The 25,068-nt window shown below is 38.4% G+C and overlaps 2 protein-coding genes and 1 pseudogene across 3 annotated transcripts in view; all 3 read left to right on the forward strand.

The window, feature by feature from the left end:
- Positions 1-25,068, forward strand: part of LOC145503235 (TBC1 domain family member 22B-like) — a 279,621-nt gene that overhangs the window by 208,680 nt on the left and 45,873 nt on the right. The gene's annotated exons all lie outside the window — the stretch shown is intronic.
- LOC145503080 (adenosine receptor A3-like) lies at positions 8,287-12,538 on the forward strand. 2 transcript variants are annotated; one of them, XM_081482508.1, is made up of 3 exons: positions 8,287-8,852; positions 9,037-9,088; positions 11,490-12,538. In XM_081482508.1, exon 3 carries the CDS (start codon positions 11,609-11,611, stop codon positions 12,530-12,532), a length of 924 nt encoding a protein of 307 aa, XP_081338634.1. In that variant the 5' UTR covers positions 8,287-8,852; positions 9,037-9,088; positions 11,490-11,608; the 3' UTR covers positions 12,533-12,538. The 2 variants fall into 2 exon arrangements, with proteins under 2 accessions (XP_081338634.1, XP_081338633.1); XM_081482507.1 differs by lacking the exon at positions 8,287-8,852 and having other exon boundaries at positions 9,020-9,088.
- On the forward strand, positions 23,349-24,533 carry LOC145502509 (adenosine receptor A3-like; annotated as a pseudogene).

The raw sequence follows: 25,068 nt of genomic DNA on the forward strand, positions 1-25,068 counted from the left end.
AAAGCAAGAACGTCAAGCATCAATCGCTCTTCGTTGTCCCGCGGTTCTATCGCTTCTCTGAAGCGGACTTATTTCCGAGATGGCGACAAACTGATCTTCCATTTTGCAGATGGAAGAGGATCACTAACCTGGTCACGAAGCAAGAGACTACTACACAGCTACCGCAGTTAACGTTTTTGAACTGGAAGAAGAACGCCCAACACATGCGATGTCACGCTAAAATCGCTTTAATCAAACCGACAGAAATCGCCGCCAAAGTGTACCGCCAGCTTGTGATTGTGTTTTTTTCTCCTGGACAGTATTCAATTGCCAAGAGCTAAAGCAAAGAAATTTCAATAGAAGTTTGTTACGTCAAGTCTCTTCTTTGTTACGTATTATGTTCAAAGAAGTCTTTCCGTTTGAGAAAACAAACTATAGGCCGTTGTGTGGGCATTGCAGTTAATACTTATTTAGGGCAGCCTTCTGGAAAACACGTAAAGCTCATTACGATGTGCATAGGGAGTGTTGGAAAATCAAAGAGGAAGCTGAGCATTTGAAACATGAGACAAAGACACTTACAGTGTGTTCTATGGTCTCAGGCGTGCGGTTTGTAGTGAAGGTTCAGGCGTGCGGTTTGTAGCCGGCGCGAAGAACGAATGGATAAAAAGGCGAGGAGATTTCGTTCGACCCCACAAACCGAGAGCTAAGACCAGGCTAGATCATAAGATGGGAAAAAAATCATTAAAATTAAGCATACTTTTCTGTCGCAGTTAAGCGGCTGAGAGGTCATTGCAAGGGATTTGGTTCATTTTAATTGCCCATCAGAGCAGTTGATTTATCGAATTGTCAACATTTAAGACTCTTTGAAAAGGATTCTATAAAATAAGAACCTGTGTGAAATGTTAGACTCATTTTTTAAAGGGAGGTCTAAATGGAAATCGTAGACTGACAGGTCCTTAAAAACGAGGGGTTGTAACATGCGAGTTTTACTGTATCAGGAAAGAATTACAAGTCCGCACCACTTGAAAAAAAAAAAAACTGGGAATAAACTAAACCAAATAACTTAACATGATCACCCACAGTAAACCAAGCTTAAGTTACACAAAATGACTGCTTTCGATTGCAATATTTGGTAATTTCCAAGAACTAATTACTTGAGAAGCACCAACACTTCCTCGTCAAGTTTATCACTGATTGTCTCACTTCCTGCATCTTCCAGCAGTACAAAAATGGTTAAACACACTCCAGTGAAAAGAGATTGACTGTTTATATACCATATGGAAGATAACAAACGAATAACCTCGGTTGCACCCACAATGCATTGGACACTGTCTTTCTGTAGCGTGCTACATTGATTGGAATTCCTTCCCTGGCTAATTGCTTCTGCTGATTCTGTACAGCAGTGCGGTGATTGCGAAGCTTGAGATAAATTTTCGTGTAAACACGTAGGGGCCAAACCACCCCGCAAATGTTTCATCAGTTCTTGGATATTTCACATTATTTCGCATTACTTAAAAAGTATTGACTCTTTCTACACCAAACTTGGCAGAGGAGCAGGAGACCTATTGCCAATTAAATTTACGTGAAAAATGTCAGTAAATGTCAAAGTTGTGACGTCACAGTGATGACGTCATGTTTCTTGCCACTTTTGAAGTTTTTAATATGCATACTTTTTACAATGTGTTCGAAAGAGCACATCAAGAGGAGTTGAAACCTGAAAAATTTTTGTCCATAGCACAAAAATTGAATGAAATATGGCATTTTTAAATATGAAAAATAACTCTGCAAAGTATGGAGTCCCCCCTTGAGAAAAATCCCCAAATTGGAGCCGTAATTTTGTTCCAGCAAATGCAGCTATGTTCTACATGTGATGTGCCAGATGACTAAAACCAAAATAAAGAAGAAAATCGGAATAAAAAATTATCCCTTTAGTGTTATTGCGTTAAAATAAATTTTGTCACGTCATAACCTGTGACGTCACCCGTTTTTTAACTGTTCATACTATCCTAACAAAGCCCAAAATCAAATTTCTAAAACCATACGATTTTTGACAACATCAAGCTTTCTGTTTTTCTAGATTATTAGCCTTCCTAGAAAAAAACTGAAAAAATAAACCAGAGAGACTAACTTAAGAAGGACAGTATGGTCAAGCAAATTCCGGGGGGGGGGGGGCGACAGCAAAAAAATATTTAATTTACCATATCTCAAAAAATAATCATCATAGCAAAAAGCGGTTTCCGGCATTTTACTCCTCAAGTCAAGGCCTTTCCAATGATATAATCTTTACATTAGATTTTACAAAAAATTATAGTACGTTTTGGTGACGTCATCAATTATGACGTCATAATCTGACATTTTGTCACAACTTCCAAATTAAAATAAACTGGAGAACAAAGAAAGTTCATCTGCCAAACTTGGTTCAGAAATATATAAACCAAGCAAATATAGCCTTCATGAAACATTAGGGGGGTGGTTTGGCCCCTACGTGAACAGACTGTCGAGGTAATCACACACAGTTAAGTTAAAGTGTAGCTGAAAGAAATAGTAACACGTAACCTGTAGAAGTATGATGACAATCCAGTGGTTTTAGCGAAAAGCCAAGAGGTACCAATAAAAACGCGTACGCGTACCAATAAAAACGCAAAGTCACGACATTTGTGAACCTTATCCCCACAGTCAGAGCAAGTAACCTGTCTACACTTATTGCAGTTTGCAGAGACCGGCACTTAGCAAAAAGCTGCACCTGTTACACGAAGCAGGAACCCTGAATACCTAAGGGTGTAATAACGTACAATGTAAAGAGTCTGCTGGCCATGGAGGCATTAAGGTGTAATAAATGTAGAGAGGTCTCACACAGAGGTCGGTGTTCCTGAGAGATTGAATCAGACGTTTCGACGGCGAATGAAGAGACGACACCTTTTGAAGAGCAACAATCACAACACAATCGAAACATTTCCCAGAAATACAGTTATTGATGTAAGAATATTAAATGCTAAACGAGATATCTGTCGATTTATTACTCCCTGTCTGCAGAGTGACTCTTCAATCCTGGTGTGGGTTTCGTCTTCACCTATCATATGTTGGTCATTTTCGTCGTAAGAATTGTCCGCTTGTCGAGATCTATCAGAAAGGTAAAATCTGTCTAGAATCTAATTGGTTTAATTATGAGGGCTACAGTATTTAAATTAGCTGAGAATAGCCTTCAAATTCGCATAACATTGCATTGCAATGTAAGCCAGCATAGATGCGAGGCAATTTTGGGTAATTTTGTTGTTTCTGCTCAAAATTGCCTCGCATCCACAAGCACGTTGGATTACATTGCATCGCAAATGAGAAAGCAGAAAGTTGATCATGAAAAGGGCTATTTTACAGAGTAATTACTTCAATTAAGTTTTTCCAGTTAAGATTAAGGCGTGTTTAAGCACATCACTCTACTCCAAAAAAAGTAAAAGGTAAAGTCTGCATACAAGCCAAGTGGCCCATCACACCGGCGCCTATTTCCTGTTTCCATCATAGCATGAAACAACCAAAAGTATTTCGTTATATAGGCTGCAAAAGACAAGATCCTTCGTGTACCAGCGACATTTTCGTTTGCGGTCTCTTGCATCATTATATTTTATATAATAATACCTTTTCTTCCGCATATCATGATGTAAACCGTGCCATCTCCTTGAAAAATGAACTTTGCTTTAAAACATGCTGCTCACGTCAAGGTGTCAGGTGCGGGAAAATTAGTACAACAACAATTTGTGGAACTAATGGCTTTAGGCTGTACTTATCGGAAGAAAATTCATATTGTTTAAACGGTATAGTCTTTGAACATTCCTCTTTTTTATCTGGCTTTAATTTGATTCATTCAAGTTAATAAATGTTTGAAATTAGAAGCAGATATATCCAGTTAAAATTTTCGTTTATTCTTTTTTGCGTTCTAGTTATGGTCATTAAGAGCAGAATTCCAATTTCCATCAAATTTAAGGCACACTATACTTTCTGCCTTGATAGGTTTTCCTCCCTATTTTCCTGTCCACTAGGCATTCGGCACTTCATGTTATATTTACTAGACCACTAATGTATACATCTCTTATACTCATCTCAATATTCTTTGAAATGGGTGGAACTGATTCATTTGAAACAAAACCTTTGCCAATTTTCTTCATATTGGGACCATTTTAACAAATTCAAGAAAGGCAATTACAAACAAACGATAACGGACCTCTTAGAATCTATCACTATTATGGCCTGTTTAGTCATGCAGAGTCATGATTATAGACTGAACAGTAAACGACGATACCGACAACCAGTTCCTTTTTCAACAAAATAATGCACTTGGGGGAATATATTAAAACAGAAGATAAACGACCACTTAGTGTCTATTTACGCTGAAGAGACAAACAGCTGAAGCATATCGTTTTATCATCTGGATCTCAATATTTGCTATTGAGTCTCTGTTGAGTCTTCTCCCGGGATTCTTATTTTTGAGATCGGCAGAAATGATTCCCCGAGGTAGTTGTTGGGGACGGTATTCAAAGAGTATTTAGTTTACTGGAAAAGCTAAAAAGTGACACGGAAATGCCAGAGAATAGGAGGCAACGTATTCCTCTGATCGCATCTTTTGATCATAGGAATCGAACCCCAAAGACGATGAGTCGGAATGTCACCGAAAGCGTGGATTAATTTTACTTCTCTTTTCTTTTATTCCCACGCGTACGGAAATGGCTTCCCGTTCAAATGGCATTGGCTTGTTATATCCAAATACACTGGGTTCTTAGCCACATATTATCTCTAGATCTAGAGCTCGACCTGTTGATTTCGCTTTGTCTCCAGCATATTTTTGCTTTTTGTTAAATCAAATTTTGAAATCACTGGTTATCCTTGCAATCTGATTCGCTCTCGGCGGTGCGATTTATACGCGAATCACTATTTTTCTGCAAATCGCATCTTTTTCTCAGCCAATGACAAAGGGACAGATTTCAGGGTTAGTTTAAGTTTAAAGTAACCAATAAAATTTCTGGAAAATGAAAGACAAAAAGCCATTGTGTGGTGAATTTTTCAACTATTATTGCCAAAACTTTAAATTTGATGTTGTTGTTGTTGTTTTTAAATTTACAGTTTCTGAATGACGATTATGAGCTGCTTCAGGCTGGCGACTTACTTTAAGGGAAGTTTCCAACTTCCAGTGTCCATTTTGATGAATATTTTGCCGATTTTTTCCGAGTCAACATCTGCTCAAAATCCGTATGATACCGAGTCCAAAAAAACATAAACAAGTGAAAACCACACAACAACAAATTCAGAGCCATCTCAAGAAGATAGATGTTTCCAGGTCTTCGGTGGTTTCAACCGAAATAATACAGGAGCTCAAATCTGTCGCTGTGAATAAACATGTATAGTCAAAATACGCTCTGCTCCACAAAACAGTGAATGAACAAACGTCTTCCGAAGCTGGTGCCAGTCCCGCCATCTTGAAAATATCTTGAAACAAATGGCACCGCAAGAGCTTGACAAGGTCCTGAGTATTAAATTCTACGCTGAGGTCACAAAAAGAAACGGAGATTGTAACGAGCTCGAATCCCTTATGCAGAGTGCTCAGAGTACTCATGCAGAGTGCCACTGAACAGTATTTAAAAGAGAAGAACTATCCACTGGGCACCGTGCACTCGAGGGAGTTTCACAACTCAAAAGAAATCCATCGCAGAACTACACAGGCTGCAAAGTCAACGGGAAGCCTCAGCCTCAACCACAGAAAGAAGGGAGGCCTTCCATCATTGATTCAGGCGACGAGAATTGAATTTTATGAATGAAGTAGACTGTTTTCGTCCTGAGAACTGCTTGTTCCCTTGTTATGCTCGAATCAATTTTCAGTCACATGACATCGTTTTGCATACTAAATGAGATGTAAAGGCGTTTCCGGTTCCGCTATATTTAACAAACCGGCTACTGGAACAATACACCAAAAATCTAAAACTTAAGGCAATAACATTTTGCGATTTCAACTGAAATGGATCTAATAAAGTGGCAATTGAACTGAGTGGAGTGCAATTTTGGACTGAAATCATACTTGTGATTTGAAATCGAACTCTCGCTGCGCGCTCGTTCGATTTTGAAATCAAGCGTATGATTTTAGATCAAATTGCACTCAATCCACTCAGCTCAATTACCATTATTTATCAAACTCATCGGTGACCACGATTATTTACTGCTGTAGTATCAATTAAGAATGTAAGAAAAACAGTGTACGATACGATCAGGCAGCTTGGGTGTTTGACGAGTAACATGTGTCTTGGAAAGTAAAACACTTTGTTAACAACATGTCATTAATTCTGAAGAGCTGCATTATTCGATAGAATAGGGAATAACCTTGGTACACGTCTAACAACATAGTGACTACAAGTAAAGTATATAGAGTTCTGCTAAAGAAAAATTATGAAGCTACTTTCTCGCAATATAGTACATTACTGTCTTTTTTTTGTAATAAGTATTTCTTTACACTTCTTCTAAGAACAATTTTTGTAATGTCGTATTTAACTGTGGGATTCAAAAGAAAGATAACAATTAAGGAACACGCTACTAACTCTGTACTTTACTTTACTGAATGGACACATCGCTTCCTAGCCTGATAATTAAACCTGGGATCCAATTTAGCATATGTCGAAAAGGGAAAACAACCTATGCTTTGTTTCGGAAACAAAGAGCAACTTAGCTAAGCTGGGTTTACTGTTTCTAGTTTGCATCTCCACTCTCGGTCTACAATCGCATAGTCACAAAGTTTTGCTTTACTCTGCCTCTGAACACCTGCTGTGTTACTTGATCATAAGTGTATCGCCAGTTTTGGGTGAATTATGGGTTTGTGCGTCACACCAACGCAAATAAACCTTTATCTTCAGCTTGTTACGTACAATAAGTTGTGAATTTTCTAAGAAAAGCCCAGCTGAGATGCGTATTGTTCATATTTCAGTCTACGATGATTAGTCATTTAATCAGATATAATGATGGATGATAATTTGTCTCTAAGTGGCCCTTTATCTTCTGTTGAAATATATTCCTCTTACATGACCAAGGTATCTATATCGTCGATTACTGGTCAGTGTGTGATCATGACTATGCATGGCTCTGCATGAATAATCGATATCAGTAGTCACGATAGATTCTCAGAGGTCCATCAGAGTCGTTCTTGTGCTATCGCTTTTCTTGAATTTGTTAAAACGACCAAAAGGATTCGTTAAGGATATTGAGATGAACAAGTGAATTATGCATTTGTGGTCCTGCAATTAAGTGTGGAATGCACTGGGGCCGAAATATGTCAAAGCAGAAGGCACTAGGTGCCTTGATTTTGATGCAAATTGCAATTCTGCTCTTAATGGCAATTCTGCTCTTAATTTAGCTAAAGGTTGTAATTGAACTTAAATTTGGAGGGCTTATCAAACATAGAAAGTTTTCTTTTTATCACCACATCTTGAGTTATGAAATTATAATGAATTATTTTTCCTCAGCTTTGCTGCAAAACAAAGTACAAAGACAACAAAACGCATTTATACTTGAGGCAGCTTGATCAAGGTGGAAAAAGTTTGTAGTGCCTGAAGTTTGGGCTTGAATGAAATTATGTATCCGAATGGAAGTAGCGTTCTTCGTATGTTTTTCTGATTCAATTAAATTTGAAATGTCTATTGACTTGAATGAATGACTGAGGTAAAAGAGGAAAAAAAAGTTTATAAAGAATAGTTCGGACGCCAATGACCGACTGGAAATAACTGTTGATGTTTATTTTTTTAATCTTTTTTTTTTTTTTTTTTTTTTTTTTTTTCATGTTATTAAATTCGAAATATCTATTCACTTAAATGAATGGGGTAAACGTGGAAAGATTTCAAATGAGAATACCAATGACAAATAAACATAGAAAGAACTAATTAGCCTCCTCACAACAACACATTAAAAAAACAAAACAAAGGATTATAGTTAAATAAGACTGCTTTGAAGCAAATCTGAATTCTGTAAAGTCATATCACCATTTACTGCATGATAAACAGAAAAAAGGATGCGTTGACGCTTCTTAACAGAAATGAATTATCAACCTGACAATGATGGTATTGATCTAAAATCGCACCAGATAGATCCACGGAAATGTCGAACATTTCAACCTAAAGTAATCAGGTCCAGCAAGGGTCGGGAGTCGAATTTCCTGTTTTAGAAGCTTAAACGCTCTTTGTTCGTAGCTTTTATCAGAAACTCAGGACCTTGACACTGAAGACATCTTTTAAGTAGTCAAAATAGACATAGGGGAAATGTTTTCCGTTCTTAAGAAATGCCGAGGAAAACTGGACTGTCTTATTCAAGAAATGCTATTTATTCGTGAACGGAAACCGAAGTTAAACACGCAGTCAGACTCAATACGTGCAAAAGTATTTATTTAAACATATACCGCATGCACTGTCACATCAAACACCAATGACAACGAAACACTTATTATTGTAATGTACTCTATCCATTCACCTTAATTTGTATTTAATCTCGAAACTATAGCTTACACCTCTATTTGATAATGGCGTCACGGCAAGATGACTTTGAAACGTCTTAGTTTTAATCTTTTAATATTCATTATCATATGTATTTCGAAATGTTCTCTTATCAAAATAGAGATATTGGTCAATATATTTGTTCACTTTTTTATGTTCACGGAAATGGAATTTCAAATTTGGCAATTAATCACACTTCAAGGTGACCGGAATCAACGTGTATAAATTGCAAGGCTTTCACGAACTGAAGCGTAGTCATAAGCAGCAGTTGTGAAGAGTTCATCAAAGTTGAGAAGACTGCATTTGCAGTGCTGAAAGCGGCCTCCAGAAGAGCAGATAACTTTATCTAATTCGATCGCTTAGGTATGTAATTGAAAGAAAAGCAAATGAGAATGTAGGAAATTATAGACGGTTATTGTGGCCTACATCCTGAATCTGTTGGCAAGACTTCTCATATCATTGTTTCAGTTTTTTTACATGAGTTTTTTTTTGAAAAATATATTTAGTATGCTTTATTCTTCCTATTCTTAAAATTATTCCACAGCAGCTTGCAAGCTCAGTTAAAAAGCTTTGTTACATAACTGGATCAAGAAGAAAAGGTAACTACAGTACATGAATAATGCATGGCAACTCACTAAAAGATTTTATCTTCTGATATAATATAATACTGCACGACCTAGAGTCACTGAAAACGTGTAGCAGAAGCAAAATTATTTAGGCAAACATAAAGTTTGGGAAGAGAATGTCTTGCATCTTAATCCTAAGGTTACCGTAGACCTTCAGGAGAGTCTCTGACGAAATCTTTCGTACTCGCGTCGCTTTTGAAAAGAAGTGTGAAAAGAATATATCACTGTAAAGCCAATCAGATGTAGAATAAGAAAAAAAAAAAAGAAGATTTTTGAAGATTTCATTTATTGATTAGCGCATGCAAGAGTTACCTGGATACGATGTACAAGCTGCGTCATGCCAATCTGCGGATGACCGACTACAAAAAGTGCGTGAGGCTTTTTCCATTTTCCTTTTGGTTAATGAAAAGTATCTATACTGGATTAGATGAATATGATATTAGTTAACCGATCTTCGTGACATGAGAAGGCCTTAGAGAGGCCTGAAATACCAAAAAACCCACACACTTTGGTGCATTGATAATCAAAAAACATTTTGGCCAACCTTGTGAAAAATCTACCCGAATCTACATAAAACCAATTGAAAGGCTGACCGGACGGCTGAAAAGGGTAAATTTAATGCCCAATATTTCGGTTAGACAGGACTAACCTTCTTCAGGGCCGGGGCTACACTGAAGCTAAGTAGATATGGATAAAACAGTTACAAACGTTGAAATGATACTACAGGAAATATGTGACATGGTTCGTTGACAAAAAATAGGGAAAAAGGAAACGTGCGCTAAAGCGAATGCATAAAAAATAAATAGATTAAATTTCGTCCGACCTGTTTAACCCAGAAGGTTTAAGGGTCTTGCTCTTGGAGATAAAAATACTTCTCTTGCCTTGCGAATAGCCTCAGTTTCATTTTTTTTGTTAGTCCCTATTTGAGTTGATGATTTCGAAAGGAACAAATTTTATGTTGTGCATACAGTGGGCAGGAAGGGTAAAGTGATCTGTAACGGCGGTGGGTTGGTCAACGTGTCGTTGTGTGATGGCTTTTTTCGATTGCGCGTCTGTGCTCACCAAATCTGTCGCTGAAACGACGTTTAGTCTCGCCTATGTACTGAGCATTGCATTTGTTGCCCTGTATCATATAGACGAGATTAGAAGAAGAGCAGGAGATGTGATTTTGTATACGTCTTTGTTCGTTGGTAGAGAAAAAAGTATAAGACGTAGTTCCCTCTGTAAAATCTGTATACCCTATTAATTCGCTTGCGGCAAAAAGGTGGAGGATCCGACTACGAAACTAGCAACCAAAATCGATCAACCACCCATCCGAAACAAAACTTGGAAACTGCTATAAACTTACTAGGGTGAGTTTTTACTGGATTACCATACTTACAACCTTTTTGGAGGCCACAGGTTGGTCGAAGAATGAGCCTTTGAATTGTTGCTGGTGGTGAGTTCCTTCTTAAGTTGTTGCTTTCATGGAACGATCCTTCGTCTTTCCTCGTTTTCTTCGGCACGAGTTTCTTACCAGCTGTTATCCAAATTGTCTTCTGTCTTAATAATGAACTCAGAGCAATCTCTTTTTGCAGACGTCTTCTCCACAATTAACTGATCTTTCTTTTAAACGAAAAAGCAGTTGTAATTCTTTCAATGTGAGCAATGTAATTGAAATTCCAATGTGTATTTATTCACGGAAAATCCACAGGGGGTCTCATATTTTTAAATTTGGATTATAACACCATGAGCTAATTATTAAATCTTCCCCAAAATTGATTTCTTTTTTCTAGATATCTCGCGATCATTTAACAATTTAAAGTAATCTTTTACCAGACTTTAAATCAATCTTTTAGCTATGCAATGAGCGAAGGAAAAAAAAAAAATACAACAATTGTCCCCTGAATGTCGACGTCTACAGTAATCTTTACCGGGAAACAACTGTAGTAATTTCTCAGTAAACTTCTTCTCCAACGAAAATGACTCAGACAAGCAAACTAATTAAAATCAGATTCTGCCGTTCTGAGAGATTCTCACTGATCAATTTTTCGGATGAAAATTGCAAAGGCAGCCGATGACGGAAAGCTCAACGGATTTATAGAAACTAAATAGTTAAAGAATAGTTTATGGCTTGTATAGTAAAATTATTCGTCTTTTTTTCAACACTAGCATATTGCTGTATGTGAGTCCACGCTCTATTACAGAGAAGTGAGGTGTAAGTAAGATGCAAATGTCCGAGCCGGACATTTGTATCTCACTTGCAAATGTTACAATGACATATCTGCATCTCACAATCAGATGCCGTTGTTAACACCAAAGGCATCTCATTGTTAGTTGTCTAGGAGAGATATTTCTGTAATTAACTAAAAAGTATGTACATTCTCTTTTTCAGGAAATCAGAAGAAACTGTGTCGTCTGATGTAGGAGTCCTCACCTGACGCAAGAATTCTCGCCCCGGAAATGAGAGAATTTTGTTAACACAGAGAGGAGGAAATCTTATCGAGACAAAACATGATGAATTCTACTGAAATTGAAAAATGCACCACAATTCAAGAGCTCTGTTGCTTGGCAAGCCTTAAGGAGCCAGATCGAACAATTACTTCAGCATTAAATATTCTCCTTTCCACCATTGCTTTAATGGGGAATGTTCTGATTTTTGTTGCCCTTCAAAAGGTCTGTTCCCTTCATCCGCCATCAAAACTTCTGTTAGGTTGCCTGGCGACCACTGATCTCTGCGTGGGCCTAATTTCACAGCCGCTCTTTGTAACCTTTATTTTGGCACCAGAACATTCCAAACTTTGCTACTATACTAGCATATCTTCAAATACATTAGGGTACATTTTCTGTGGGGTGTCATTTCTAATAATAACGGCAATAAGTGTAGATAGGCTTCTCGCCCTGATGTTGGGGTTAAGATACAGGCAAGTGGTAACTTTGAGGCGAGTATGGGTCCTAGTATTCTTATTTTGGATTTTTACCATTGTCTTTTCAGTCACAGCGCTCTACGAGCGTCGCATGGCTGAAATGATTCTTTCCGTAATAATGCCATCATGTCTATTAACCTCCATATTTTGCTACTCGAAGATTTATCTTACCCTTCACCGTCGCCAAGCTCAGGTCAAGATTAGTACGTCCCAAGGACAACCAAATGAAGCACGAATTCCACCGAATATAGTACGATACAGAAAGACCGTCTCCAGTGCTTTGTGGATACAAATGACTCTACTTGCCTGTTATCTGCCTCTTGGTATTGTAACAGGTTTACGTGGCGTGCTTGGATCACACTCGCCATCTTTTCACCAAGCTCATGCTGTAGCGATTACCCTTCTTTTGTTGAACTCCACTTTGAATCCATTCCTGTACTGTTGGAAAATAAGAGACGTGAGGCGAGGAGTGAAGGACACCATCAAGAAGTTGAACTGTTTCACGGGTTAGCTTTCTTGATCGCTGATTACCATCAAGACTCATTTATCTGTCAAGCAAACACTTCTTACGGGTCAGAACAAGCATTTTTCTGACTGACACCAAAAATGCTCTAAATACAGCTATCAGTTACAGGTTAACCCTGGAGGTAGAAATCGAGACAAAAGAGAAAAGTCAATAAACACTTTTCAGAATAGCATAACTTAACCAGAAAAGGGTGGGAGGGGGGTAATCTAACCCCTCTAACTGCGGTCCGGGTGAGGGTATGAGTTAGCATGTACCTACGAGAGTAAACCCCTTGCCTGCGCTTATTTTAAACTTTTTCTGACTCAAAGAACATTCAAGATATAGTGGTTAAGCTTTTCTTACTCTTTTTAAAAAGTAGCGAAAAACGTTCTACGAGATCTTGGAATTGCCCAGAAATTGTACCATGTAAATGTTAAGTTTATTATATGCAACTAAAATACAGTTATCATCGGTGCTTTTTCTCCAAACATTTATTTAGAATTCCGGCTTTATATATTTATACATGAACAAGCACTTATCCTTGAAAATTGTTCTCTTTCGCTATTAATTAAAACGTGGGTTAATTTCTTTTTTGCATCGATGTTTTGAATATATTCCATTATTCAGCCACTTTAAAATGAGGGCTCTATAATCTATAAATGACTGTTGTAAGCTTTGTTTTTCATTTTAATCTCATTTTTTATCCCCCAAACAGTGCATTGTGCCTGATCACGGATGTTTCTTCTGTGGGTCTCTTGTTTCTTCTGATTGAACAAATAGAGCATATTTTATATGACTTTACCGAACCCATAAGGCTACAATGGTCAACCGATAGATAAGCAAAAGCACCCACATAATTACTTTAATCTGCCAATTATTATAATTTTTCTATTGTTTCTAAAGAAAATGCAAACATTTTACGATGCACTACGTTTAAATGATTATAAATTCGTTCATACGAAAGTTCTTTTCCATTGGTCAACTCATCCTCTCTGTAAAGGGAGAATTAACAGGAGATTTGATGAGCGAACTCAATGTTAGCTAATGTTTTCTTATGCAGTCACAATGGCGGTTCGAGAATGGAAACAATAATCTCCCCAAAGATGCAAAACATCCAATAACCTTCATATTTTAATTTTGAAGAGCTTTTTTTTTTTTATTTCGCTGTTGACCATAAGATCTCGCAATAGTTGTTTGTTCATCTTGGCAAAAGTTACCCACTCATTCATACATGTCCGTGATAAACAGAGAACTTTCCATGGCAACTTCACGTCCCGATATGGGATAATAAACAAAAGTAGTATAGGGGGAGTCACACAAAAACCGTTTCGCAGAGGGAGCTTTATTTCACCTTATCGCAGCCCCCACCGTCAAGTCCGGCCCTCACATGCTCGGGCCGGTTGAACCTGAGGGCTGCGAAACGGTGAAATTCAGCTCCCTCTTTGAAACAGTATTTGTGTGACTCCCCTTATACTACTTACAACAAAGGAGGGCCCCATATTAGAAACAAGCGAGCCCGCTGTTATACCGCCCGAGCCGCGATGTTTCGAGCGACAAACAAGTGCGCGTGGCTGATGCGGGCCCGGAAAGAAAGCTGCGGGAAGAGTTGTGTCAGGGGCTGTACGTATTGCAGGCAGCATAAATACCAGCTAAAGAAAGGAATGAAGATGCCAGAGCCGTGTAGAGGCTGCGGGTTCGGGCTTTTGTGCGATTACCGCCTATGCAGACCATGTGGCGGGAACACGCTAAAACAGCGTCTTGCCCGCAAGCGCAAAAAAGCAAAGGAAACTTTTGAACTTGTTTTGCTTGAGATGAAAGAAACACAACAGTTAGAGAAATGAATACTCTTGTAATACAAAAGGAACTATGGCTTCCAACAACCAAAGGTACGAAGAAAGACTGGAAGAAGAACTCGCAAAAAATCGATCCAGCAACGTTGGAGTATTTGGAGCAACTTCTTGCAGAAAATGCGCCAGCTGTAAGAAAGGTTGTCCAGAACGTGCTGGATGAACCAATTTCTCGAGAAACGCAGGCGAGTTTGCAAAACCCCTTACTCACAAAGCCTTACCAACCAAGACCCCCTTCACGCCAAAGAAAGTCGAGAAAAACGCAAGCCCTTCTGAGTGAGTTCGACCCGTTTCCCGCAAGGAAAACCCGAACAGTGACAGACTACCAGAAGGAGATTCTGGATCTGTTCGATGACGCGGAGAAAGAAGGGGAAGAGACACCGGCCGGGGTGAGGGGGGTGGGAGGGGGGTGAGGGGGGTGGGAGGGGGTGAGGGGGGTGGGGGTGGGGGGTGGCGGACTTCTTTATGAAAAGGTCGGGGATGCTCATCACCTCCCTTAGGAATGTAAATTACGGATTTTGGTCTCACCTTATAAGATGTTCAAGTCGAACCCCAACTAGTTTTGGCCGTCAAGGTTATCTTTTAAGGCTGCACTCGAAGATATGATAAAATAAAAACGCTGTCTGCCCGCAGAGATACTATGAATTATCTAACTCCTTGCGTTGAAGGAGAGCATTAGTCCGAAAGTAACGCATGGTTTTTCTTTTGCATCCATTCCGCTGAACAAAATAAGCACGTTTTGGTACTTCGTAGATTGAATAGTGTTTGTCAGTCGATGATGTTATAAGTCTGGTCAGTTGAAAGTGATTGGTTAGTTTAGCCGCGATGGTATTGACTGAAAGACTCGCATAAAGTTTGTTAACAGTATTGGTCGGTTTTTTTGAGTTTCGATCCGTCTTTTGTTTAGTCAATCAAGTCGAATTTTTTTTGGCCTTTCCCGAACCCATTCCACTACAGAAGTCTACAAAGGCAAGTCAAAGCATACACAGATATAATTACTTTTTGTTGTCAATTCTATTTGTTTTTCATTCTTTCTAAGGGAATTTGAAACTTTTTTTTTCATTTACTGATTTCAATTAACTTGTTATACGAAAAGATTATACGAAAGCTCTTTCTCATTGGTGAACTCATCGGCAGTTCTTCTTTTCTACGGCTCGTTTAAGTGTGTTAATATTCTTGTCACTTATCTGATTCTTTGAGCATTCCTCTGCGTCGCATTATGATGACATTTAGTAAGTGACAGGATAGAGTTTTCATTCAGACAGCTTGATCGCACGATTTTACATCTACATCTACATCTACATTTATTAAGTTGATAAAATCTTGGAAGACATCACATCACATTTACCACCGATATGACGCCGAGATCTTCCAAGCTCCGTGGTGTTTCTCTGTAATTCAGTTTTGCGATGAATGGATTTCCCTCCTGAGGCATTTTCAATCTAAACTGATACAATTTAATTGTAACAGTTCAGATTGAAAACGCCCCAGGAGAATTAGTTGGTTGTGCTGTTGTGTGAATATCTTGTCACTTGGTACCTTCGATGGAGCTGACAAGGGTCTTTCCTTCATTGTCTCAATCCGCCTCTGCCTAAAAGTGTCTAAACAAATCATAGCGCCGAGAGATTCTGATCTAAATAGTTGTGCGCTTCGTTGCTTGTTTTGAAGTTTTTCGACATCTAGCGATGCCAAGGAATAGCGACGTTGCCTAATGTGACTATCGTATAATGGAAATTTGGCGGAGAAATGGTAAAGCTCCTTGAAAGATAAGGACGTCGACGGTAGGATCACTCGAGACACCAACGAGAACTGTTAACCAAAAAGTCGTGTAAGCAACCTTGCTTTCAAGCTCCCTTTTGACCAGAACTTTTACTGAGCGGATTCCCGTTCGGTTCCATTTTCGCAAAACGAAATTAAATAACCCTTGGCATAAAAAAATATGCTATAAACGATACAGACAACGCAGAAAATGCTCAAAATGACATTTACGACTGTTATAATTTCATAACGAACGCTCATAGCAACCATGATGACCAATGGAACAACCAATGTTACTGCCGACAGCCATGCAACTCTCGAGCTCGTGTTTTTGGTTACACGACCTCCTCAGTAACAAAAGCCTTGTACTACATCCACTTCGCTACTGCCACATATCTCTCCCAAGCAATTAGAAGCAGATGAGAAAATGACGAACCGCAAACAGTGTACAGTACAGAGACACTTCTGAAAAACATCATACAGATCCCATCGTTAAGAAAACCTCTCTGGATAACTAACGCGTCTAATGTGATACACAGCGGTATAGATACAGAGCCCACCAAAAGATCAGTTAAGGCCACGCTAGACAGCAGAATGTTTGAAATATTTTTCAATTCTCTTCTCTTCCTTGTCGCTATTATAACCAAGAGGTTTAACAGAATGGTAAAGGGACAAGCAATGGTCGTGATGGCAGCAATAATCTTAAAGAAGTTGTGTGATGTAAATCCCAGATGAATTGTTGCGACTCCGGGCCCAAACACTGGAGGAATTGCAGAGTGATTCTGTATTCTTCACTGTCATGATAAATAAACCTCCTTAAAATGGATGATTGCAGAGAATATGTTTCCTGACTGCTCGGTCCTCTTTTGATTCTGTGTTTCTGTCTTCTTGTCAAAACTCCACTGGTCTTGAGAATTGCTTGACCGAGTGGAAAATAAGGTCGCTTATGGCGTAATGTTGTTTTCAATCCGTGCATGTCGAGTGTTACAACTGGAGTGACGCAAGAGGATTCATTCACTGAGGGCTTCCTTTAAATGGTGAATATAGCTTTTAGCACTTTTTTTGTTCAAATTTTATAGTGTGTATTGAGTGAAACAGTAGCTTATTCGCCTGGCTTACTCTTTTTATTTGTATATAATGACGCCAGCTGATAATATTCTTACTGGAATCGGTTAACTTCCCTCGTTAAATTTCTCTTTCAGTGACGTAAGTGTCACAAAGTGTCACAAGAAATTTATTTGATTGTTAAGAGAAGAGCAGATTTAATTCATAGCCTGAATGTCAGAGACTCCACCAATTTCTATTTTCTTTGCTTTTTGCTCACCGTCGCAGAGCCCTTCGCGTTTCTCTTCGAATGTTTATTGACCGTCAAGCTAATTCACAAATTTAACATAACAATATGTAAAACCCGTAAAAAGGTATCAGCAGTTAAGTATCGTATACAGAGAGTCATTTGCTAACATGAAACTTGAATATCAATTTTTTTCACAACAATGACACACGGCATTAAATTGTACCTACTTTTTCTTTTGCCGTTTTCAAGAACATTCTAAAGTTAAATACCTTTTGACATTTTTTACATGAATTTCCGAAAAAAATGATTAGAAAGTCATTTTACAGCTATCTAGTACACGAAGAATTAGCCAAAATTACTTTTATTTGTGGCTTCAGTTTCCTCATGTGATCATATTCCCACGCTTTTGAAGCGAGATTTCCAAGTGAAGTGGCCAATTTTCTTTCTTCAATAAAATAACCTGCTCTTCACATTTTAAATTACCAAGCACAAACCGAAGCAATTAACCGCAGTATATCGTATAGAGAAAATTGACCGGAAATTTGTTGAGAGAACTTATTGCCTCAAAATGGAGGTAAATCTCTTCATTAGTTAAAGGAAAAGAAAAGAAAAGAAAAGACGTGTATTTACCTTCATATTTCAATATGTCAGTTTTTATTTTGCAGATAATCATGCGATCGATGCTATTTAAACAGTGGTTCGATCAGTTCGTCTTATTAGTAAACGTTACCCGCTCATATATATAAACAATAACCTCCATTTGGCGCGAAAATATGCTAGGATATTTGACCGCGGACATTATCTGTTCCGAGAAGCCAACAGCTTTCCGACAGCGTAGCTCGAGGAAAACTGTGAGCTTTGAGGAACAGATAATGTCCAGGGACAAATATCAGAGCATATTTTCGCGCCAAATGGAGGCTATTGAGTTTATTATCCTTTAACTCTTTTTCGCAACACGCGTAGTTTTGAAAATTGGGGAATGTTCTAGGATATTTAGCGGTTATGTGCGTCTTGCAGTCTCGACTTTTCGCAAGGCTAAAGGGTTTCAAAGTCCCGATTCGTTCGTTTATCTCAGGTTTTATAAATGACGTCTTCTCTTCACTTGACATTGAATTTCAAATTTCAGAGAAAAAGTTAATCTTAACTTCTCCTAAATTGTCTGAATTCCACAAAAAGCTACAAAACCTGCCGCAACGTCCGTTTTGGCTCCAGTAAAACAGTTATTTTGTTCTACGATATCATAACGTTAGTGTGTTATAATCGAATTTCCAGTTCCAGCCAGTTTGAAGAAGCTGGCTAAAAGGCTGCACAAGCTCGATCTAGCTCTCAACTAAATCTGGGGCCCGAATTTAAGAGTCTGAACGTCTTGTGCTCGCACGTCAAACCCTTTGAAGTCTCGGTCTCGCAATTTAAAGTGTCAAAATGTCTCGGGCTCGCAGAGGAAAACGCTTGTCTCGCCGTCTCGCGCAGTCTCGCATTTACCATTCGCCACCCCTAAAGATCTTGGAGGTTCGGTGACCTCTACTTTTCTTTCGAGAAACAGATTTTATTTACAATTATCTCCACATTGTCTAAAAATGAACAAAAAATCATCGCGGGAAGAAAAAAAAAATCAAGATTTCTGTCCACTGGACATCGAATCCTGCCACCTTGCGGCTGCCGGGCGCGTGAATCTGTGTTTGCTAAATGCGAACTTGTTCTTTAAGGAGCCCCACCAGTTGACTAAATTCACTTAATAGGTCAACTTAGTTAAATGTTCCACAGAGAACATTTCAGTTCAAATATCTAATTGCAGTGTTTTCGCGTTTACAGACATTGTGGCCTTATTCGCTAACGAAGCCCGATTTTTTTCAGATTCAGGGTGATCTTCCGAGCATGTTCTCTCCAAAACGAAGTCGGTGACCCCCTCCCCCCTTCCCCCATTTTGCATTTCTGACATAACTAACTTATCATCTTAGAGTGGTAAAAGTCTCAGAAAAAAATCAATGTTGAAAAATTTTCGCGCGAACGTCCTTGAGCCGAAAGACGCGTACTTTTTCCCCTTAAGCCTGGGAGAGAGCTCTCTGCTCACAGCTGTTTGGCGGAAAATAACGGCATTTAAAAATATCCGCCAATTATATTTTATTTTAGTTTATTCCATATGTAACAACTATTCCTCTTTTTATATTTATAATGCTAATTCATGTAAACACTGTAAATAGTGCACAATAAAGAAGTTGAGTTGGGTTCCGCTAGCGGCCGCTCTTCTATGTCTAAGGCTATTATATTGCACTCTACTAATTGCCACCAGAGGCAGCATGAAAAGCTGACTTGGAATGTAATGCCGCCTTCGCGGTCTTTCACACCTCGGTTAGCCGGGTAATCCGGCATGAACCGTTTATAAGGAAAAAAGGAAAGGTCGCCTAAAAGGGTGCCTTGGGCAAGTAGACAGGGTGCCCAGGGAATATGGGCTACCCTGTCTAGCAAGTTAACGGTCCAATGCCTAGGAAAGCTCGCTCATTTCACAGCTGTTTGACGGATAATAGCGGGAATTAAGTAAATATGCTAATTATATTTGATTTGAGTTTATTCCATTTTCATCCTATTTTATCTAGAGCTTGCCACTTTTGCAAGGAAAAAAACTAATTAGAAGACAACCTACCGATACAGTTTTAACATTGCACTATTGTCAACTCAAAACTGCAGACAGAACAGACGAGGGAATTTCCGTGTAACTGTTGGCAAAATTAGTCACAAAACACACAAAAAGTCTCTTCAGTAATGCTTTTAAAACTGCAACTTGAATATGTATATGTCATTAAATTTTCTTTCGGTTTAAACTATTGTTTGAATTTTATCACTGGAATCATTTTTTCTTGATCAAACGTAGCCACTAAAAATGGTTGGAAATTGACCCTGTTTTCTGACTGACTGCGTCTCGGCCGCCTAAGCCATACACGCAAAAATATAGAGGACAAATCAATTCTGAAACTAACGGCAAAAAATAGCTTACGCTAGAACTAAGTTCTAGAAAATAAAATTTACAACCAATTCATTGCAAGCTGTTAAGATGACTGCAACAGAAACAACAATCATCTCTCGCGAAAATAAGCAACTTTACTGAACACATAGAGTAGCATCAAACAAGTTTTGTATATCATGATCCGATGAACGCAAAGGTAAAACAGATTTTTAACATTACAAGAAAATCATAAGAAACAACAAGAATATTTTCTATTTGGAAAACAATGACACTTGTGGCGGCGAGATGTCAGACGGAATTTTAATCACAAACTCTTACACTGTAAACGCATGAATATTTCAGATATTTTATTGCCAATACTTAAACTCTTAGCACAGAAACCGGGGTATCAAAAATACTTAACGTGTTAAGAACAACAAGGGTACCACCAAATATTGCAAATCACCGCTTGCTCAATGCACTTAGCGGTTAAAAATTCTCCAGTGTTATATATCTACTGAATACTTTCTGTTAAAGATCTTTTTTTTCCCAGTGCATCATAAATTTTGCCTACGTGTACTGAATATTAAAAATTACCCAACACTTAACTGTAGTTTGCTAATAAAATGATGCAAATTAGTTCATTAAAATGTAAACAGGTGATTAAAGTAATTTTTTTAAAACTCATGGAAATGATACAATCAAAAGCAATTCCACTTTTATACGAATAATTAAGGAAACTAGCAAACAAAGTAGCAAACAAACTAGCAAAAAGCAAAAAAAAACTAGCAAACTAGCAAACAAAGCAAACTATCTCAACAACGCAAAGTGAAGAAGCCTTGACGAGTCAGGATCGAGCAAAGATGAATCACACCACGATCAACAATACTTTCTCTAGTTCTACTTTCTACCTTCATCTTCAAAATTTCGTAAAGATTTCTCCTGATGTACGCGCTGTATTCATTGCCAGAATGGTCGTGAATGCTCTCACCTTTCCTCTCACCACTGTGCTCAACATCCTGGTAATGGTTGCGTTGAAAACCAAACCGTAGTTTCGCACCAAATTCCACACAGCACTCGTCTGCTTATCCACAACTGACCTTCCAGTTGGACTCGTTGTTCAACCTCTACATATTGCAAGCGAAAGTTTACTTCTCAGAGGTGACATCACGTTTGGTACTATAAAAGAGCTATCAAACACTGTCACATATATATGTTTACTGGCTTCATTTAACCACTTAATTTTGATGAGTGCCGAGCGTTATGTTGCGATAAAACACCCCTTCACACACGAGACCCAGGTCACTGAAATTCGCATCATCATTGCCTCTGCTCTGTAACGCTACTAATCATTCTCCCCATTTACTTCAATGTCTCTGTGTACAAAGAAGTCCGTCGCAATAGAAATCAAATTGCTGTTAACCAAGTTTCTTTAGAAGCCAGGGAGAAGTTACCCAAGAAAAGGAAAAGCTTTTTACACGACTGTTGTTGTACTACTTGTTATTTCCCTGTGTTATATTCCAACAAATATCTCTGCTTTTATTCTGACCTGTTTCAATGAAAGAATCCCTCCCAATATAAAGGTTATTGCGTCTTATTTGATTACTTTATTGCCAATACTGAATTCATTGTTTAATCCGTTGATTTACGCTGTTAGATTAAGAAACTTTCGCGTAGCCGTGATTCAGTTGTTGTCACGAAAAACTATTGCAAAAGCTGAGGAGCTTAAAAGCAAAATCGGACCAAGACAGATTGGAGTCAGCGGTAATGTTAATGCAGGACAAAGAACTCAGCCATTGAGCGGCGGCAGGTGCGTTACTGATGTTATAAAGGATTATAGTTATGTGTATCGGTTTCGCCATGATAAAAGAAGATCAAGTTGGTGAGTGAAATTGAATCTGAATTTCCATCTGAATAATGAAATAAATAGTAAAGAAGTGCATAGGGAAAGAATTAAAAAAATACAATGAAAACTGCCATTTTGTCCTTTCGAATTCTGAATTTCCAAAAAAAAGGTAAAGATTCTTTTAGATCTTTACCGGAAGCTAATATCATCTGATTTGACTAAAACTTTACATGAAAATAGAAACGTGACATAAAAGCCTAAACCGCGTTGGCATAACAGCAGGGTATCGCTTATAGCATGTTCAATTAAAAGAACGAACTTGGTCTGAATAAATAATGCACAGTAGTTTGGGCGTTCAGATTCAAGATTTCCTTACTGTTTAAACGTTTTAAAGCTGATATTGCCAAGTTTAAAATCGATTTCTTACATTAATGACACAGGAGGGTATTGCTAAACCGGGAGATTCAACCCAGGCCTGGGAAGAACAGTTTACGCTTAATAGTTTGGACTAATTTAAAGGTAACTACACTTGCCAAAATAAATTTCGTTCAAGCTAAAGTGGTTTTAAATGGCGCAGCTGAATTGTTATTTTCTGCGCGGTATTGCTAAAGCTATAATTTCCGTCACTGGATTACTACCGAACAAATACAATGTCTTGGCCGTGCTTGAGATGTATCGTTGCCTTCCCGTTACAAAATTCACATCTGAATTAGCGAAAAGTTTCAATGACTTGATATTTCGTACTGATCGATGAACGCCAATTTTGATTTGTCAACCACAACTTGCCAGTGATCGCACAAAAAAACTTATTAAGGTTTAGGCTAGGCATATAAATATCCAAGTAGTAATTAAAGGTTTCAGCAAGCCTCGAGAAAAACATCACTGTCAGGCTTTCCGCAGTTTACTTTTGATTGGTATCATTATGAAAAGCATCTAACCAACTCAATATAACAATAGATCGAGGGTTGAAACATCTGCTCAAAGATAAAAGGTCACTAATTCTTGCCAAAGCTACCTAGAAGCAACTTTTAAGGACGAAAATGGCAAAATTAATAGAAGATGGGAAAAATTTGCTGCAGCTTATTATATTTTCTTTTCTTTCAACGAAAAACAAAACCCTAAAATGGTGTCACGAGACTTAAACGACTAAGCAATAGCAAAGAGGCAAAGGAATCTCAAGAAGCAAAAGTTATATCACAACACTTTTGGTTAAACCAACAAGAAGACAGTGTGACAATCGTTGTCAAGAACAAAATGTTAAACTTAACTGAAATTATTCACCAAACTACAATTGAAGAGTTTTATTGCTCGACGACTTTTACCGAACCAAAGCCAAAGATCATTTTTTCAGCAATTAATATTTTTCTTTCCATCACCGCGTTTGTGGGAAATGTTCTGATCATCGCTGTTCTTCCAAAAGTGTCATCTCTTCATCCGCCATCAAAACTGTTGTTAGGTTGCCTTGCGAGCACCGATCTCTGTGTGGGTCTGGTTGTACAGCCTTTTTACGTTAACGATTTATTGTCCACTGAGCATTCCAAACATTGTTATTATTCTACACTCCTTTTCAATACAACAAGTCCTTTTTTTCTGTGGAGTATACTTAATGACTCTAACTGCAATAAGTGTTGACAGACTTCTCGCCCTGAAGTTGAGGATTCGGTACAGACAGGTGGTTACTTTGAGGAAAGTATGGGTCCTTGTGGTTATAATTTGGCTTTCAAACACTGCGACTGCCGTAATAGTTCTTTACATCCCTTATGGTTCTGCCATCTTTCCTATAGAAGTAATCCTGTGTATAATAGCCTCAAGCAGCTGTTACATGAAAATCTACCGAATACTTAGCCATCAAAAGCTCAAGTACAACAGCATGTTCATCAAGGACAACAGAATGGAGGACAAACTCCATTGAATATTGCACGATACAGAAAGACAGTATCCAGTGCATTGTGGGTGCAAATGACATTAGTGGCTTGTTATCTTCCATTTGGTGTAGTGATGGCGATATTAGTTATTTATAAACCCGCTCTAATTCTCGCACTGCATGCCAAATTAACTCTTCTTTTTCTAAACTCCACTCTTAAACCATTCCTGTACTGTTGGAAGATGAAAGAAGTGAAACAGGTAGTGATGAACACGATCAGGCAGTTGAATTGTTTCTCCTGTTAACTCTTTCATGGATACGAAGCCCTAGCTCTTCTTGACATCAACTCAATTATCATCCGTCAAAATAAACCTACAAAGCTTGTGGCTCTCCACTTAAGAGTGTGTCCATGAGAAAACCACGCAGGAGGTGATACAGCTCAAATCACCGAATTCGCTCAAACTTGGCCCAAATGTTGAGCTTGGTGATTAAATGATTGTGGCAAAAAAAAAAATAGATCAAAATGTTTCATTTTGTTCAAGTAAGGGAGAGCCCCGGCAAAAATGGCCATGTGACACTAATTTATGCATATATGATTAGCCATCTTTGGTTTAGTATTTCTACAACCAGAAAAGCTATGTAAAAATGAAATTTGCTGGATAACGTTCTACAACTATCAGTCTAAGCGCACAGATGTTTATTTGAACTAGGCAATTTGATTTCTCTCGGTGGCCTCATCTTAAGTAAGGTGCATACTTCGTAGTGTTGTGAATAGCCTTTAAGTAATGGCAAATATCTGCAATGGGCAAAGCCAAATACACATTATTCTAACATGGGTAGTGTGAGCATCAACAAAGTTCTCAAAAAAGCTGGGGACTTCAGTATGTTTTTCTGTGCTGGGGCAGAGGCGGATCCAGACCTTGAGCTAAGGAAGGGGAAGGGGGCGGGGAGGGGGGGGGGGGAATCCTTACCCTGCCGGCTTTTCTTCCTTG

Source organism: Orbicella franksi, chromosome 11 (genome assembly GCF_964199315.1).
Source record: "Orbicella franksi chromosome 11, jaOrbFran1.1, whole genome shotgun sequence".
Classification (NCBI taxonomy): domain Eukaryota; kingdom Metazoa; phylum Cnidaria; class Anthozoa; order Scleractinia; family Merulinidae; genus Orbicella; species Orbicella franksi.

Excerpts from the sequence above, each read along its gene's own strand:
- LOC145503080 (XM_081482508.1), top strand. The coding sequence starts at position 11,609 with ATGATGAATTCTACTGAAATTGAAAAATGCACCACAATTCAAGAGCTC.